This window comes from Carettochelys insculpta, chromosome 27, assembly GCF_033958435.1.
Source record: "Carettochelys insculpta isolate YL-2023 chromosome 27, ASM3395843v1, whole genome shotgun sequence".
In the NCBI taxonomy this organism is placed as follows: Eukaryota; Metazoa; Chordata; order Testudines; family Carettochelyidae; genus Carettochelys; species Carettochelys insculpta.
Window position 1 is genome coordinate 12524188 of NC_134163.1, and position 18755 is coordinate 12542942.

At 51.1% G+C, this 18755-nt stretch overlaps 1 protein-coding gene across 1 annotated transcript in view; it reads left to right on the top strand.

Annotated features, from left to right (window-relative positions):
* Nucleotides 1–18755, top strand: part of ARHGAP45 (Rho GTPase activating protein 45) — a 43867-nt gene that overhangs the window by 17908 nt on the left and 7204 nt on the right. Inside the window, exons 5-19 of the mRNA XM_074978602.1 lie at nucleotides 11–83; nucleotides 763–841; nucleotides 2035–2172; nucleotides 2715–2779; nucleotides 3958–4068; nucleotides 6177–6257; nucleotides 6847–7026; nucleotides 9075–9212; nucleotides 10074–10264; nucleotides 10656–10807; nucleotides 13215–13295; nucleotides 13727–13828; nucleotides 14714–14877; nucleotides 16083–16271; nucleotides 17395–17532. Of these exons, the coding sequence (XP_074834703.1) occupies nucleotides 11–83; nucleotides 763–841; nucleotides 2035–2172; nucleotides 2715–2779; nucleotides 3958–4068; nucleotides 6177–6257; nucleotides 6847–7026; nucleotides 9075–9212; nucleotides 10074–10264; nucleotides 10656–10807; nucleotides 13215–13295; nucleotides 13727–13828; nucleotides 14714–14877; nucleotides 16083–16271; nucleotides 17395–17532 (1882 nt within the window). The remainder of the gene's footprint in view (nucleotides 1–10; nucleotides 84–762; nucleotides 842–2034; nucleotides 2173–2714; nucleotides 2780–3957; nucleotides 4069–6176; nucleotides 6258–6846; nucleotides 7027–9074; nucleotides 9213–10073; nucleotides 10265–10655; nucleotides 10808–13214; nucleotides 13296–13726; nucleotides 13829–14713; nucleotides 14878–16082; nucleotides 16272–17394; nucleotides 17533–18755) is intronic.

The following is an 18755-nucleotide window of genomic DNA, read 5'->3' on the forward strand; positions in this document are numbered from 1 at the left end:
CTTCTTCCAGTGTGTCGGAATTCCTCATGGGAGAGGTGGACAGCAGCACCCTCCTCTCAATTCCTCCCAGCGACCAGAACCAGGTGAGTGACAGCAGCTTCAAGCATGCAGATGTAGGCCAGCCTGCTCCCAAGTGGGCCAGGGACGGGATATCACTGGAGTTTGCTTTTACTTGTGATGCCTCTCCACCCAGAAGCCCCGAACTGGCCCTGGAGACTCAAAGAGAAGCAGCTACACACGCTCTCTGGTCACAAATAAGTAGAAGTCACAGAGGTCTGGCTGTCCCAGCTTAGCCTTGAGGGCACTGACAGAGCTGTGTGGGGAACATCGCATAGGGGTTGTCTGCTTGATCCTGTACCTACTGCCATTCATACAGGCAAGGAGAGTTCGAAAGAATACGTGGAACTTAGCTAGACAGGTCACTGGCCCCTGAAGTACTTCAGCTTGGCCACAGGATGGTCTTGTGGACTAAAGAGTGGAAGACTGAGCGTCAGGGCTGTTGAAGGCTTTTCTTGGCTCTGGTACTGATTTGCTGAGTGACCTTGAGCTTGTCACTTCCCCACAGAGACTCCCCTCTTCCCTGATGGCCTTCAGAATCCTGGGACTGCACTTGGCAGAGTAAAAGATTTTACTCCTTATTCTTGGTCTCAGTGAACTCAGAAACTGCCATCAGCCCCAGGTGTCCAGATCCATCTCCTGGCTTCTCTGTTTGCCCATCCTGCTCGCTCTCTAACGAGTTCCTTTGCCTCCCCACTCCAACAGTGTATGGAGAACCTCTACGGAGGGATCCCTGGGCAGGGAGGTGACGGCATGCCCCCGGGCATGGAAAGCTTTGATTCAGGTGAGTGACGTTTTGACATCTCCAGTGGCTGGGTGCAGAAAAAACCCTGCCAGGTGTAGGGAAAGGTGGGCAGCCTGATGAGCAGCGGCTTACAGGATGTGGCGTTTCCCCTCTGTCGTTGAAGTTCAGGGAGCAACGGGGCAGGGCAACTCCCTGCCCTGCAGTAATGCCGAATGCCAGTGTTTCCCTGTATTGCGGGGCACAAGGGACAAGCACTTGAGGCTTCACTGCAGCCTTATTCTTGCCCCATGAACCTGACACCTTAGGCAGCAGCACAGCAGTTAAATCTTCATTCTCTTTGCCCATCAGACAGCTGAGGGCACAAAGGGGGGTGGTCACAAACACGGACACGAAAAGCACAGCGTGCGGCATTCCTCTGCCTCTTGGAGCCAGCAGGCGACTGGCAAGTTCAGGCAGGCAGGGACCCTGCCAACGGCCCGTCCACCCAACATCTTCTCTGAGAGCAGAGCCGAGGGATCGCCAACGTTTTCGCTACTGCAACAGCAGCAACAGCTCCAACCACTCTGGGAGGCACAGCATGGACGTGTTTCAAGAGATACTCCCGGCCCCAAAGAGCTTACAGTCTAAGGCCAAACACAACAAGCAGGGCGGAAAAGGGAATAAGTAACATGCAGAACTTGAAAGATCACGCCGACTTCCTTATGAATGCTACAGACATATTGGTAATAACCGTGGCTATGCCGCCCGCCTAGCCATTGTCAGCTGGAAGTTCAGGCCTGGGAGAGACAGCACAAGTGAAAGGGGCTTCAAAGGAGGCAGGGAAATAGCTTGACAGATGTGTCTGGGGAGAGCACTTCAGCTCTGGCCAGTGGGAGGAAACAAAGCGGTACCGGGAGCTGGTGTCGTTGTCAGACGGCAGACACAGCGAGGCACGCGAGTGGGTTAGTGGTAGCAAGGCTGGGAAGGGCTTTACAGGAAAGCTCGAGAAGCCTGTGTCTGATGCCACAGGCGGGCGCAAGTCATGCCAAGCGGAAGAGGGAGGTCTGCTGTGGCTCAGTTCTGCTCCTTGGCTCCAGCACGTGGTGGAACTTTGGCACTTTGATCACAGCAGAACTCTTGGAAACCCCACACAGGAGTGGGGTTGTAAAGTCTGTGAATGAGACTCCTTAATTGCCTGGCTAATGCTGTGTCTCTTCCCCTCTCTCATCTGTCTCCTTGTCCCTCTGTCGCAGTCCGTCCATCTGCAGAAGAGGTGGACATCATGCTTCAGCGGTGTGAGGGTGGGGTGGAAGCTGCCCTCCACTATGCCAAAAATATCTCCAAATACATGAAGGACCTCTTCTGCTACCTGGAGAAGAGAACCATTCTGGGTGAGTGGGTATAGGAAAGGGCAGGGTCTGCTCCCTGAGAGGCTGAATTCCCAAAGGCACCATCGAAGGGGCATAGGGCCATCCCCATCTCACATGTTCGTGGTGTTTATTATGTTGTAAAAGTTGAAGAGACACCTTGATCCAGAAACGGGTTGGGGGCTGAGAAAGTCTTCTGTGGCCTAATGGATTGAGCATAGACCTATAAGTCAGGACTTGAAGTCCATTCCAGATTTTGCCTCTGACTCTGAATGACCTTGGGCATGTCTCTTTTCTCCAGCTTAGTCCTCTCTGCAATGAACCCTGTTTTCCTATGTAATGTACTTTAAGATCTACACAGGAAGTAGAGCTAAATGCAAAGATAGAAAAAGGCCAAGCAATGGGTTTGTGTGTATGTTTGTATAAGATCTATGCTATCTACATGACTGGCATTCTTTAATTACATTCAGGACTGAAATGATTCATTTTCCACACCCAAATGAAACACAAAATCAGCTAGGCAAGATCTTCTAAGCCCACCTTCTCTTCCTTTCTTTCTCTTGCAGAGATGGAATTTGCCAAAGGGCTACAGAAGATGGTGAACAGCTGTAAGCAAACAATCACTCAGGAGGTAGGTCAGGACTCCTAGGTCAGGTTCTAATTTTTTCCCACCCATGGACAGAATAAATTTTGTTACATGCACCGAGATGTGTAGATGTGCACCACCAATAAAAACACAGGCTGCCTGCTGTGAGTGTTGTGGGTGCTCTTCTAATCCACTGAGTTGCATCTGGTTCTGACCTGGTGGCCACCCAGGCACTCAGCTTACGAGGAACATTGCTTCTAGGTAAGAGCAGTCGTATCCCGTTCAGTTGTATGTCTGAGCCATACCTTGCACCAGAAGTAAGAAGCACTAGAAAGCTCCCTCCTTTGGAGAGAAATGGTGCAATTCCACAGCCTCAAAGATTTAGCTAAGCACCTAGGGTGTCATTTTTCAGAAGCACTCTGCACTGCCTGGTGCTGCTTCAACCGCAGTCAGTGGAGAACTGAATTCAATGGCCAATGCTAAACACTAAGGTTCCCTTGAATTTTTTTCCATCCATGGGAGGAATACATTTCCTTCTGTGCACCGCGGCCTGTGTGGATGTGTACCACCAATAGAAACACACGCTGCCAGCTATGGGCAGCCGGGGGCGCTCTGCTAATCAGCTGGGCAGCACTGGAGTCTCTCCTGGGCAGGTGGGGGAACGCTGCTACGCACTTCTGAAAATCTCACCCCTAAGCTTCTAGGTGTGGCCCTTCAGTTCTGGGACTCCTTACTCCCTTGTGTAAAATCCAGGGGCCTGATCCCCCAACTCCCCGCACCAGGCACAATTAACAACTGTTCCCTTGAACTGGTGGGGAACCTGAATCCAGGCCAGAGTCTGTAACGATATAACTCGTCTGGGGGTAAAGCAAGCTCAGTGCTCACCAGGCGAGAAGGAATCCCAGGAGGAAATGGTTATCACATGAGATTATATCACACAGCTTTACAGACGCTAGGGGCTGAGAGCTGCTGGGGATGAGGTTACGAGCTGCAAGCCCAGCACAGCTTTTGACACGTCTCCTCCTTCCTCTCTGCCTCCTGCTCATGGTACGAGATGAATCAGTATATAAACCTAGCTCCGAGCCTTCGCTGATAGCACACAGACTGGCTTGGCCCCCCCTTCTCCGGCCACAGCGATGACCATTTCTTTGGCTCAGTTTGGTTTCTCACTATGACAGTGACTCTCTGGTGGGTGTGTGTACTATGTGTATTTAATTTTCCAGCCACACATGCCGTTCCTGTCGATCTACTCGCTGGCTCTGGAGCAGGACATGGAATACGGTGCTGCAGTCCTGCAAACTGCTGCCACTTTGCAGAACCACACCTTCCTGCAGGTACGAGGGACGCCCACACAACTGCCCAGCGCAAACAGCTGGAGAGATCCCAGCGTTTGCTTTCACTGTTTGCTTGCTGGTCTGCAGAGAACACCTGTCCCTGAGCGCCTGGCTTGGAACAGGAAGTGCCTCCCCCTGGAAATGACACCTGAGAATGGCTCTTCCCACTGAAATTCTGGAGTGATAGCGGTGCTCTCCTGGCACAGTCGTTACCCTGTGGTTACTCTTTGAGGCACAGAGATCCAGTTTCATCTGGCTCAGTGAAAGCAGGGGCTGGGTTTGATAGCCCTACTGTTACTGATCCAAACTGGAGACTCATACAGGCCAGGACCACTTACTGATACTATTGATCTTTGGTAGGGTTACCATATGTGAACTTTCAAAAAAAAGAGTCTCGGGGTAGCCATGTTAGTCTGTATCTTTGCCAAACAAAGCAAGCAGTCCTGAAGCACCTTAAAGACTAGCAATTTTATTGACTAGATAATGAGCTTTCAAGCTTACCCCCACGAAAGCTCATTACCTAATCAATAAAATTGTTAGTCTTTAAGGTGCTACAGGACTGCTTGCTTTGCTTTTCAAAAAAGAGGACGACACCCTGAGAGGGAATGTATCTGTATCAGTATCAATCAGCTCATGTTGTATTAATGTACTATGTACACCATAACACACTGATACAATCTGACTTGGTAGATACAGATACATTCCTTCTCAGTAACAGAGAGGGAGCCGTGCTAGTCTATATACTATCAAAACAAAAAGCAGTCCAGTAGCACTTTAAAGACTAGCAAAATAATTTATTAGGTGATGAGCTTTTGTGGGACAGACCCACTTCTTCACACCACAGCCACACCAGAAGAGACTCTGGTATGACTATGGTCTGAAGAAGTGGGTCTGTCCCACGAAAGCTCATCACCTAATAAATTATTTTGCTAGTCTTTAAAGTGCTACTTGACTGCTTTTTGTTGTGATTCCTTCTGAGGGTTGTCCTCTTTCTTGGAAGTTCATACACAAAGATCCTAGTCTTTGGGTCTGAGAACCATCCCTGAATTCAGCAAAACTAAACAATTCATTTTTCCCATTCTCAGAGTCCGTGGATTTTTCCCAGCATGGACAAAATTACACACACTAGTCACTAGCCAAAAGCTGTTATGTTCCATCTGTGTGCCAGGGACAGTAGGGAAATGCATGCATCCTTTCACCGTCAGGGTGCTCAGTTTGCTTAGGGCAGCCCTGAGTGAAAAGGAATGTGACAGTATCTGCCTAGTCTCTGCTTGTTTGCCCACAATACAACTACCTTAAGTTTAGCATAATCAGTGATAATGACACTTAACCCTTCTATTGCACGTCTCATTTGTAGATCGCAAAGCTGCTTGCAAAGGGAAGTACCTAGCAGCCTCCCCACACAAAAGATGGGGAGACTGAGACACCAAGGGACACAGCTTCCCCAAAGGGCAGACGAAGCCAGAGGCTGAGACATGCTGAATAGTTAGAGAGAAAGCCGTGCTAGTCGAAATAATACCAAAAAAGTAGCCCACTAGCACTTTAAAGACTAACAAAATAATTTATTAGGTGATGAGCTTTCATGGGACAGACCCACTTCTTCAGATCATCACCAGACCAGAACAGACTCACTATTGTCTTCTTAATAATATTATGTTAATATTATTAACAGACCTAATATTATCAGACTCATCACCTAATAAATTATTTTGTTAGTCTTCAAAGCGCTACTGGACTGCTTGTTTGTTTTGAGAGTCTGAGACAGTATTAGATACCCCGCCCAGGGACTTAACCTTCTGACAACTCTGGGGGCTCTTCTGAAGTTCAAGACAGGAACAAGAGGGAGGCAGAACCGGCGAGGAATGATGAGGCAGCACTGTGAGGAGCTGTCTATGTGATGGCTGACTCTGTCTGGAGCTGGCAAGACTTTGGGTTTATCAGCATTACACTCCACTTTAAAAGAAACTGCTGCATTTGGAGGACCTGAACAGAGCAGTTGCATGTAGACACAGCAGCATAGATCATAAGGCTAAGCTGTTCTGCCCCTGCCTCCACCCCCTACGGGCTTCGGTTATGAATCATTCTGGCTTTTCAACCTCCTCTTCCAGCCACTAGCAATGAGGCGCCTTGAACATGAAAAGCGAAGGAAAGAGATAAAAGAGCAGTGGCATCGGGCGCAGAGGAAGCTGGTAGGTAACGAGGAGCTGCAACGTGCCCTGGGGTTGTGCTTCTCCCCCCACCACACCCCAATGCAGCTGGTCGGGTTCCTGACCCATCTTAGTGCTGGCGTTAGGAACAAGCCCACACTGGCCTGATCGCCAGTTGCCTCTTCGGTAAGCCAGAAGGATAAGCAAAGCGGGAAAGGACCACAGAAATGTGCATCCAGGGGTTTCTAATATTTCTCCTCTGCCCATCCTTGCCCCCAGCTATCCACACCATCCCAGTGCTCCCAGCAGGCAGGAAAGCAGATCCCACATGAGGCCCCAATTCTGGATCTGATCCCTAGTGTGCTAGGTGCTGTACTTGTACATAACAAAGAGAGTCTCTGCTCCCAAAGAGCAGCTTACAATCATAGTGTCCTCCCCGCCATGCTTATTCCCAGCTGTACATGTGCAGAGTTTGTTAGTACTCAGCTTCCTACCCTAATTCTGTAGCAGATACTCTTTTGGCCCAGCAAGGACAGAACCCTGGGGTTAGAGAGCGGGAAGATAACATTCTCCTTGGACAGACTTTTCTCTCAACTACACCTGAGATCAAGGTCCCATTTTTGTCTGACAGCAAGAGGCTGAGACCAACTTGCGCAAGGCCAAGCAGATGTACATTCAGCGCTCTGAAGAGCACGAGAAGGCCAAGTATGTGATCGTGAAGGCCGAGGAGGAACAGCAGAGCAGCAGCAGCAACGCCACTGCCAAGACCCTGGACAAGAAGAGGCGGCTGGAGGAGGAGGCCAGGAATAAGGTAACCGTCGGGCAGATGCTAGACCATCACTGGGACGTGGAATGGGCTGGGAGCCCACTCCACACCATCGGAGCCTTTAGTGTCCAGAACGCTCTACATCTCCAGACGGGGTGACTGGTGAAGGGTGACCTCAGGGACACCAGTCACACGATCCCCACCCCAGCCTAAGGATTGCCTGGGACAACCCCACTCTGTCCCAGGCCCCACCTCTCTCCACCCCTGCTCTGGCCTCTGCCTGCCTTCTCCTCCAACTGCCTTGCCCCCACCCATGTTTTCCACCACCCGATGCAGCCTGGCAGGGGGTCCAATGATGGCAGCAGGCATCTGCCTGCCCCTCCACCCCCCCGCACCCACATGCAGCAACAGGGGAAGCTGAGCAACGTGGCCGTAGCTCGCAATCCTGCCCCTTCCCTAAGCAGTGCACCAGAGAGCAGAGCAAGCTTTCCTTTCCTTACCAAGGAGGCCAGGCAAGACCCCTTCTGCAGGCACCTGAGTCCCCGCCACCAATCCTCTGTGCTACTCAAAGGCTCTGGCTCCACAGGCTGCTGGCTGGCCCCTCGTCCCCTTCCAGTCAGAGACACCGCCTCTCGCATATCTGACCAGAGGAGCTGATGCTGGCTACCTAGGGCCCAGGCCCGCCAACAGGGAGGGCAAGGGGAGTAACTGCACAGGAAGCACCACTCTGCACAGCTCTGAGGGCTGGGGGGAGGGCCCAGCACTGTGCTCTGGGCAGTGCTAAGGGCCGACTGCCCTCAGTCCCGCCCCTTCTGCCCAAGGCTCCGCCCCTCCTGGGGGCACAGAATGGGGCCCCTCCACAGCTTGCCCCAGTGATGGGTGTCAGCCCTGAACTAGGGCCCACGGTGGATTCCCAGCCCTGCTTCAGACCAGGGCCACCCAGGTCTCTCACTAGGCTGAACAGCAGTGACACTGGAGCAATCTGCGATCAATCTGGAACGCGTCGTCGTTGTTCACTGGCGCCGACTGGGTTTGGAATTTGCTGCCCCAGACGACCACCAAAAAGACACCAGCGCAGTGTAGCCAGTGCTGGTGCCCACAGCTCCTGAAGGGGGTTGATACGTGGCAGAGGGGTCAGAGAAGAGCCGCACACTTGATTAGCAAACCTGCCCTACAGTGAGAGACGCAAGGAGATTGACCTGTTTAGTTTAACAAAGAGACGAGGAAGGGTGATTTGACAACAATTGATACACTCCTGCCTGGGGAACAAATACTTGGCAGGGGCTCTTTATTTGAGTGGAGAAAGGGACATAATGATCCAACAGCTGGAACTGAAGCTAGACAAATTCGGATTGCAAACAAGGGGTACAGGTATTTAAGTACCGGAGCAACTTACCCAGGTGGTGGGAGAGTCTCAATCGCCGAGAATTTGTAAATCCAAACTGGCTGTTTTGCTAGAAGATCTGCTCTGGGAGTGATCTCAGGGAAGTGGTGTGCCCTGGTGTTACCAGGAAGTCAGCCTTGGCCATCACAGAGGTCCCTTTTAGCCTTGGAAGCCATGAATCCTAGCATGGATGGAAAATCCCATTTACTTAACCGGTTGAATGTTCATTTGAACTGGCTAAAGCCCCAGGGGGCTGCTCCAGCCCCTAACAGTTAACCACAACTGGTGAGCTTCATCCGTTTAGGGTGAGGCTTCCAAGTTAACCAGTTAACCATTAACTCAGTATCTGCACTGAACGAACCACCCCAGTTGGTCTCGTTGGTAGCTGTCCCAGCACAGAAAGATGAAATGAATTGGACTGAACACCATTGTTACCCTGAAAGATGGTCCCTCCAAGTGCAGGAGTCATGGGAAAAAGGAGAGGGTGCTTGCCCGAGCATTGCCCTGGCTGTGGTATTTGTTGTGTGACTCCAGGACCTCCTTCTGCAAGGCTGTCAATGCTAAATGAGAACTGCCTGGGCAGAAGGGGCTGCAGGGCAGATCCCACCCCACAGGCAATGGAGGTTATATCCAGGCCTGGAGAGTTTGTTTTCCTCTTCCACCCTCCGGGCAAGCAGCTATCATCTCCCGTGCTCTCGGGTGCTTTCAGGCAGAGGAGTCCATGGCCACCTACCGGACCTGCATCGCTGATGCCAACACCCAGAAGCAGGAGCTGGAGGACACCAAGGTCAACGTCCTGCGGCAGATCCACGAGGTGATCAAGCAGAGCGACCAGACCATCAAATCGGTGAGTCGGACTCGGCGGTTTCAGACAGCCGCCTGCCAAGAAGGGTGGGACCTTGCTGCGCCTCTTCTGCACGCGTGGCTCTGGGAAGCCCCAGTGTCACTGTTACCCAAAACCATAAACACGCACACTTGGGCTGGCAGCTCTGATCTCTGAGGAGGGAAACCTAGAGGGTGAGGACTGGAGCTGAGCTAAGTTCTTTCCAACACCTCTGGGAGGACTTAAAGCTAGTTCACAAATAACAAGCAGCCCTGTAGCACCTTAGAGACTAAGAAATTGATTAGGCCATTGTGGGTAATACCCTCTTGCTAACACCAGGAGCTCTGTCTAACACAGCATCCCAGGCTCCTGGCTGCTTCCCTCATCCTGAGAGCTCCTGGGAGGGGAGATGGACTCTGCCCGTGATCATCTGGCTGTGCATGTCTGGATGCCCAGGTGACAGGCTGGAGTCTGTGCTGTCCCAGGCTGGCAGATTGGCCATACTAGGTGTCCCCATCAAAATAACCCAGGGGAGCCCCTGCACTGGGACCTCCAGCCTGAGGGATAAGCAGTGTTCCCTGTCAGCTGAGCACTTGGGTGGCTGCCCAGGAGAGATTCAGGTGCCACTCAGATCATTAGCAGAGAGCCCACAGCCACTCACAGCGGGCAGCAGGTGTTTTTATTGGTGGTGCACATCTACACACGCCTCGGTGCATGTACCAAAATTTATTCTGCCCATGGTGGAAAAAATTAGGGGGAAACACTGCCCAGCGTGCTGATTCTCTGGCACTGGCATGCAGGGTCTCAAAGGGCTGCTTCCGAACACACAACATGTACAGCTGTGCACACCTCTGCACCCTCCTCTGAGCCACTCTCTCTTTTCAGGCCACAATCTCCTTCTACCAGATCATGCACATACAGACAGCTCCCCTGCCGGTCCACTTCCAAACGCTGTGCGAGAGCAGCAAGCTGTATGACCCCGGGCAGCAGTACGCCTCCCATGTCAAGCAGCTGCAGCGGGGAGATGAACCCGAGACCCAGTACGATTTTGAGCCCTACGTGTCGCAGAACACCTGGTAATCTTCTCTGCTGCCTGTAGCCCTTCCGCTATAAGCACCTCTCCATGATGGTGCTCCCGCAATGTGCCCCGTGGTGCTTCCAGTTAGGGACGAGCCTGGGAATCCCTGGGGGTCCCCTCACAGCCAGAATGCCCTGCTGCCTTCAGCATCTCCTCCTGGAACAGGCTAGAGTGGGAAAAAGTGGGAGCTCCAAATAGCCAACGTTTCCTTGGTCCCTCACCCCAGCATCACTCAAAGATGGCAAGGGAGGTGCTGACAAAGGAGACAGACTCTTTGATATGCAGGATCCAGAGTGGAGTGATCCCCAAGTGGGTGACCACAGTGGCAGGTGAGTCACTGCTGGTCATCTGGGTCCTTTCCACCCTTTAACCTTCCTTCTGCCTATCAGGTCCCCCTTCATTCGGCCACGGAAAGGCAGCTTCAATGCCAGTGACTTCAGTGGTGCCGATGGGGCTACGCCCACCAAAGATGGGGGCATCGCGGAGGGAGGGGCTGCAGCGAGGGAGCAGCAAAGTGGGACTGTGACCGTGGAACGGAGAGGTGAGCAGCTGGAGATCTATGCCTGGGTGTGCATGTGTCCTTTAAAGAAGAGCAGCCCTCCCCTTTGCTTACAGCGCTTCTCAAACTGTGGGTCATGACTCCCTTTTAACGGGGTTGCCAGGGCTGGGACCCTGGTCTGAATCTGGTGCTCCACCTCCACCTTGGGCTGTATCATTCAGGCTACAGGCCGCTTTCTTCCCATGCAGGGTGGTGGGGCTTAGGCTTTGATCCCCTCTCCCCAGGTTCATGCATTAATTGTCAGAAGGGGGTTCACAGTGCAGTGGAGTTTGAGCACCCCTGGTCCAGCAGTAAGGTTTTTGCCTCTGCAAGATCCCATCCGTGTGTGAGACAGAGGAATGGAATCAGGGATCCATCATTTACCAAGTCTCAGAGGGGTAGCCATGTTAGTAGATATCTGCAAAAACAATGACAAGTCCTGTAGCACCTTAGAGATTAATGGATTTATTAGGGAATGAGCTTTCATGGCTAAAACCCCCTCCATCACATGAGTTGGAGTGGAAATTACAGACTCCAAGATACATATAGCAGCAAAAAATTAAACAAAACAAGAAAACGAAGGTAAGAATAGCTTTAGCATACAGCCAAACTCTAAGATACAACGGATCTGCTCCGATCCCGCTGACAGAGACAAATACCTACAAGATCTTTATCAAGCATTCTTAAAACTTAAACACGAGCAACACCATCACAGGCCCTAACCACATAAGCCACAACATTAGGGGCTCATACACCTGCACATCCATTAACTTGATATTCGCTATCACGTACCAGCCATGCTTCTTTGCCATGTATATTTCCCCAACCAGACAATCTCTGCACCAAAAGCTAAATGGACATAAATCAGATATCAGGAATGGTAGCGCACCTGAACCTCTATGGGAACATTTTCAGTTCCCCGGATGCTCAGTAATGGATTTCAAAGTAGCTACTCTTCTACAAAAGAATTTCATCACCCAATGACGAAGACTTAGACTTAGGTCCACCTGTGCATCTGGGCACATTGGGCAACAAGTGTTTGCCAGCGATTTCGGTCGGCTGCAAATAATTCCGCCTCCTCCCATTATGTACCAATGTTTAATAAGTCTTCGAAGGGAGACTGCTGAACTGGACTTCATTTACAAATTTAACACAATCAACTTAGGGACTGAATAAAGACCTTAACTGGTTAACACATTACACCAGCAATTTCCCCGCCTTTGATAGTCACATTTCTACACCACATGCTAAGAATGAGACACATCCAGATTAACTGGCTTCATTAACTGGCCTTACCACTGAGAGGTAATTTCTTCTCTTTTATTTTTTTTTCTGCTTTATATACCCTGGATTCTGTAATTTCCACTCCAACTCACCTGATAAAGTGGGCTTTACCCATGAAAGCGCATGATCTAATACATGTGTTAGTCTGTGAGTAGGGATGTAAAATCCCGTTTAATGCATTAACACTAGGTTTAACCAGTTAACATTAAACGAGTGTGTGGGGGAGCTGGGGAGGCTTAGCTGAAGCATCCCTGACTGTGGCACCATTGCAGGTGGGGGTACTCCAGCGCAGCCGGGACAGCCCCCGTCCACAGCAGCCTGGCCTGGGAGCGCCGGGGATAGGGACATGGAAGCCTGGCTGGACAGCCTCCAGCCGTAGCAGCCCTGGGCACACTGTGGGTGGGGGCACTCCAGCCGGGCTGGAGCAGCCCTGGTCCCCAGCATGCCGCAGGTGGGGGTGCTCCATCCCAGCTAGGGCAGCTGCTGTCTGCAGCAGGGGGCCACTCCAGCCTGGCCAGGCTGCAGCGGCCTCCCCAGTGCCCCCACCCTGGGCTGCGGCAGGCAGAAGGCTGCTCTGGCAATGCTGGAGTGCAACCCACCTGTGGTGGGCACACGGGCTAGATCAACCCGCTGCCCTAGAGGTGCTCCATCCCCTACTGGCTAACTGGTTAACCAATTAATCGTTAACATCCCTATCCGTAAGCAGTCTTGTGGCTTCTTATCATTTACCAAGCAGACCAATGCTCCATCTAGCCTGGGATCCACCCTCAAAACAGATCAATGCTCCATCTACTGGGATGTCTCCGTGTGCTCCTGCCGACCATCTGGTCCAATATCCGTCTCCAGGTGCAGCCCCTGCCTGATGCACTAGAGAAAGGCCCTAGATGCATGATGGGTTGAGTACTCTTGGGGGGCAATTGCTCTTCCTGACCCCAACCACTCATAAATTTGTACCCTCTCCGACACTCACCCCTGCTTCTAACCCGCCCGCAAGGAAGAAACAGCACAGGCAGCTGGCTCTTCTGCAGCCTGTGGGGCCCCCCAGTGTCAAGACTGTGCTAAATTCAATTGTATTGCTCACATGCACCCAGCAAGCAGCAGCTAACCCGCCAACTGGTGTTTTCAGCAGGGGGCAGGGGACACCAAGTTCATAAGTCCTGGCCAACCTCCATCATTGAAACAGACGGCAGCCTGGATTCAACTTCAGGTAGCGTATTCTGGCCTGTGGGAAGCAGTGTCATGCAGGGCTGGTTGCATCTTCCTCCCACGCTACCCCAGTCTACGTCTCCTAATAGGGCCAGCTGGGAAGGGAGCCCAAAGAGCTAGCGTGGAATTTGTGTCTTCATTTTTCTAGTTTAAATCAATTCTGTATACTGCATATTAACGCTCTGCTCCCGGCTTCTGATGGCAGGCGGCTCAGTAGAATGACAAAGGACACCTGGAATGTCACAGCTACACCAGGCCCTCCGAGTAGGGAGCGCTATAGGGCACAGAGCGGAAGTGCTGGCTCAGGGGAAAATTCACAGCTACTCTAGAGCCATCCTACCCTAAAAGGTGCAGAACATGGCTGTGAGACACACACATTCATCAGAGCAACGGTGTCTCCGCTAATCTTGATCTGTACTGCTGTTTTGGTAGGTGCCTTTAGCCAGAAGTTTCAGCGGATGTCTTCCAATGGCACCGTGTCCTCTAACGAAGAGCTGGATGAGAAGGATGAGAATGCAGCCTCGTTTGAGCAGAGTATGTGATGGGGGGAGGGGTTCCACCTAGCCTGTGGCTCTGTTGTCCTCAGGTGTCTTGAAAACAGTAAGCAGAGTTGACTTCCCTTGACGAAACAATCAACTGAGGACAAGGTTAAGGGGGTGTTTGCTTTGAGGTTGCCAGCATGAAACAAACGGACCAAATTCATCCCTGGAGAATGCTGCTGAATTCAGCAAAGTTGCTTGGGAAGGAATTGGTTCAGATGTTGGTACTGCCGAACTCTAAATGCTTTCCGCCCATATATTGACCAAGGCAAAGCTGAGGGGCCAGGTTTGAATCTAAGTGATGCTGGGGTAACTATGAAATACTTCGACTGGGGTCTGTGAAGTGATAGTAATGTAACTGACAGCAGATAGGGGCTGACACTGAGAAACTGGTTTTTTTGTTTTTTTTTTTTAACTAAAAAACTGTAAATCTTGTTACTTCCCAAAAGCTGAGATTAAGAGCTGAATTCAGCTTGACAGGGGACGGGACTGCTGGCAGAAAGTCTCCCATCACCCCTGCATTACGTGCTTTTGTGTCACCTTCCAGAGATATTAAATAAGTGAGGGATAAGATAGGCAACAAACTGGCAGTGTTTGCTTCTCTTCTCCTGACCTAGCAGGAGATCACAGAAGAGATGTCTGAGAACGGCCTAGGCAGCGGATGGAGGGTCATGGGTTTAGAAAAGAGGAGAGACCAGATCTGATCCATGGTACTCAGAGAAGCCGATTCTAAAGCCTAGGCCATAGGTTACCTAAGACGTGGCTGGAGTATTGTCATGGCCAGGTGATCGGCCGATCTGTAGGAAGTGATCCTGGCCTCGAATCTTACCCATGCCAGTTCTTCTACATTTAGACAGATTTATTCTTGGTTTGCCTCCAGGCATCAATGGGATAGCCCCAGAAATGACGGCACCAACTGGCCCGTTCCGAAATGTGGGTTTATCCAAGGCTGCCCAGACCCATCGGCTGAGAAAGCTTCGCACCCCTTCGAAATGCCGGGAATGCAATAGCTACGTTTACTTCCAGGGAGCAGAGTGCGAGGAGGTAGGGAGAAATGGGGGGAAGCAGGCCCTGGGGGTGGGAAGGGTAGATAAAGTTAGATGCTGTCACTGAAAATGCATGCAGGTTCAGCAGAGATCCCAGGTGAGCTGGATGCCTGGGCTCCAAGAGCCCTCACCAGAACGAGTAAGCATCTTAGGTGACAGCATTAACATCTTCTGCAGCTTAATATAGCAGTGGGAGCAATTTTGCACCTGCAATGTAAATCCAATTACTCCAAAATTCTTTGAGATCAGCTGTGACCACACCCTTCAACTGACACAACTGTCAGCAGGAGTTAATCAACAGCCGTTGTCTTCTCCTCACAACCTCAGACAAAAGAGGGTTGTGAACTCCACCAGGCACTTGGACTGAGTGGGTGGAGAGGTTTTGCTGTGCGCTGTTTGGGTTTGCTGTGGGGGTGGGAGGGCAGGACACACAGAACACAGTCAAAAGCAAACAGCAAGAAAGGCAAGCGACCATGGGAAAAGCCAGAAGTAGAGCTCTGGGGTCTGGCATTGGCAAAGGAGGCTTGGGGCTGTACCTGTCCCTTTGTTCATGTGGCCGCCTGCGCCTGGAGAAGCAGCACTTTGTATCCTCCTTGTAACTGAACAAGAGAGCACTGCAGAAATACCGGAGTCCATCAATTTCTGCTTCCCCCTGGAACATCCCCCAAGCTCTGGCCTTTGACGAGCCACTCAGATCAAAAAGGGGCAACAGTCACTCAAGTCTCTGACTCCAGTTTCCTGATGTGCAAGTAGCTTTAGCTGCAGGCACAAGAGGAACCTTCAAAAATAGAAGCCCAGTGCCACCCCGGCTGGAAATCTCTCAGCATGTTCCATAGGGCAGCTGCTTCCTTGGTCTGCTGCAGGGCTGGCTTGGGAAGTCCTTGCCTACCTCCTCTCCCCTTCTGCTTTTGGAATAGACGGTTGCCCTTATGTTTTGGGGCACATTCAGGCTTTGCAATGGCTCCAGATGCATCCCGATAGCAAAGCAAACTCCAGCTGCTGCCCTGCTGCGCCTCACCCTAGCTGCTAAGCACTTCTGTAGAGCAGCTGCTCCAAGCTGACATGCTGGTGTCTCTCAGGCAGGGGCTTTTCTCTCTTTCATCTGTCTATACAACACTGTGGCTGTTCCTGCGAGTTGAAGCTTTATTTACCGTAAGGTTGTCTCTCTCTCCCTCCTCCCAACCATTTTCTGGTCTGTTCCAGTGCTATCTAGCCTGCCACAAAAAATGCCTGGAGACCCTGGCCATCCAGTGTGGACACAAGAAACTCCAAGGGAAGCTGCAGCTCTTTGGCCAGGATTTCACACGGACGGCCCAGAATAGCTCGGACGGCATCCCCTTCATCATCAAGAAGTGCATCTGTGAGATTGAGAAGCGGGCTCTGAAAACCAAGGTGAGGTGCCCCCTTTCTGCCCTTCAGCCCAGTCGAGCTGGGCTCCTTGTCATGTCCCAGGCTGTCCCTGTAATGCAGAAAATGAAGGGCTGGTTTGCTCATAAGCCTCAGCGCAGTTCGGTATCCAGCCAAGAAAATGTCAGACTGCGTCTAGAGAGGTCTAGTGGGTCGGAAGCCAGGAACTCTGGAGTTACAGTCAATGTCAGAGCCAAGATTTTCTCTAACCTTGGGTAAGACACCCTCTGGTTCACTGACAGGGAAACTGAGGTATCAAATAGCAGCACTTGGGTTTAACACCCGTCAGACAACTAACTACTACTGATTAAGGACATAAGAATAGCCAGACTGGGTAAGAACAATGGTCCATCAAGCCCCGTACCCTATCCTCTGACACCGTCCAGCGCCAGGTGCTTTAGAGGGAAAGAGCAGAACAGATAATCATGGAATCATCCACTCCTGAATTCTGGCAGTCAGAGGCTAGGGGCTCACAGAACATGGGGCTGCATCCCTGGCCAGCTTGGCTAAGATTGATGATCAGATTGATGGACCAATCCTCCTCCAATTTACTGAATTCTTTTCTGACCCCTATTATAATTTTGGCCTTCATGATGCCCCTTGGCAATAAGTTCCACAGGTAGCCTGTGCACTGGGTGACAAAGTATTTCCTTCTCTTTGTTTCAAACCTGCTGCCTATTCATTTCATGAACCCTTAGTTTGTGTGTTAGGTGCAGTGATAATTAACACTTCCTCATTTCATGACTGCTCTGCCATTCATGATTTTACAGCCCTCTCTCCTAACCCCCTCAGTCATCTCACTGCCAAGCTGAGCAGTCACTGTTTTTTGAATTGTTGGTTCTAGCCTCAGGAGGCAGCACAGGGTGATAAGACCACTGTGCTGGGCGAGTTGGTACTGAGCAGTGTTCTAATTTTTTTCCCTTTTGGGGCAGAATAAATTGTATTATGTGGCCCAAGGCATGTGCACCACCATAGAAACACAGGCTGCCAGCTGTGGGTGCTTTGCTAATCAGCTGGGCAGCACCTGACTCTCTCCTGGCTGCCCAAGCACTCATTTGACATGGAACACTGTCTGGGTCTCCCTTTAACCTCATGTTTCCCTTTGCAGGGTATCTATCGGGTCAATGGCGTGAAGACGCGTGTGGAGAAACTTTGCCAGGCATTTGAGAACGGGAAGGAGCTCGTGGAGCTGTCCCAAGCCTCCCCTCACGACATCAGCAATGTCTTGAAGCTGTACCTGAGACAGGTAAGATCCCAACCTGCCAGGATTCTCTCTGCACTGCGGGAGATGGAGAATCACCAAAGCATTTTCAGGGCTCATACCCAGCCTCACTGGGTCACCTCTGGGAGGAGGAGTTCAGCCACAAAACAAGGTTAAATGGTAGAGACCAGTGTTCCCCGTAAACTGACTGGTTGAGTGGCTACCTAGGAGAGATTCAAGGTGCCACCCAGCTAATAAGCACAGTGCCCAGAGCCAGCAATGTTTTTCTATGAGTGGTGCACATAACAAAATTTATTCTGCCCATGGATGGAAAAAATTAGACGGAACCCTGCTAGTGACCCAAGGTATTTAAATCATGACTCCAACTGCAAAGCAGGCCAGTCAGAACCAAAAGCACTGTTGCCAGCTTTGGGGGTTTTATGCCACAACTTAGTGACGTTTTTATCTAAAGTCCCAAAACCTGAAAGCCAGGGGTTCATCCAAAATCTCAACTTTCATCTAAAGCAATACACATTTGTAGCCCTTCTCGAACTCAATGGCTCTGAAACCAGAAGGTAATGACAAGAGATGTCCAAATTTATTAACTATTAAACAAATGTATTAAATATTGAACAAAAAAAACCCCTCCAGTTTTGAGGAAGGGTGATGACTCCTGATTTTCGAGCGCTTGATATTACTGCTGAAGTCATTCCACTGAGTGCCTCTTTAACAGCCCACACGCTGACATTAGTGGACAGGCATCCACGTGGCAGCTGACACCAATTCACCCCTTCAGGGGCATGCCCCAAAGACAGAATTCACCCTTGCCTAGAGGGTAACCCCCCCTCCCCCGGCCAGGTCAGAGATGTGCAGGCCAGGGGCCCAGGGTGATGGATTCTTTCCTGCCCATTGCTCAAACTGGGCCTGATCTAGGAGTAATTTGCAAACTTGAACCCACCGTTTTTTACACACACACACACACACAGAGTGAGTCTGTGTTGCGCGGTAATGACGTGGCATAGCCACCATCACTGTCCTAGCTCAGTCCTTTCAAGTATTCAACCTCCCCCACACTCTGGGAGAGAGGAAGGGACTTTCCAAGCTCAGGCAGGGAATGTGTGGTTAACCTGGAAACCGAACCCCGTTCTGCCATGTCCAGCAATGCACCAGCAAGGCCAGTTTTGGTGAAGCAGCCGCTGTCTGTGCCTTGGCATTCAAGGTTGCTGGCACCAAGGTTGTCACCAAACCCAACTCTCCTTTTGCCAAGG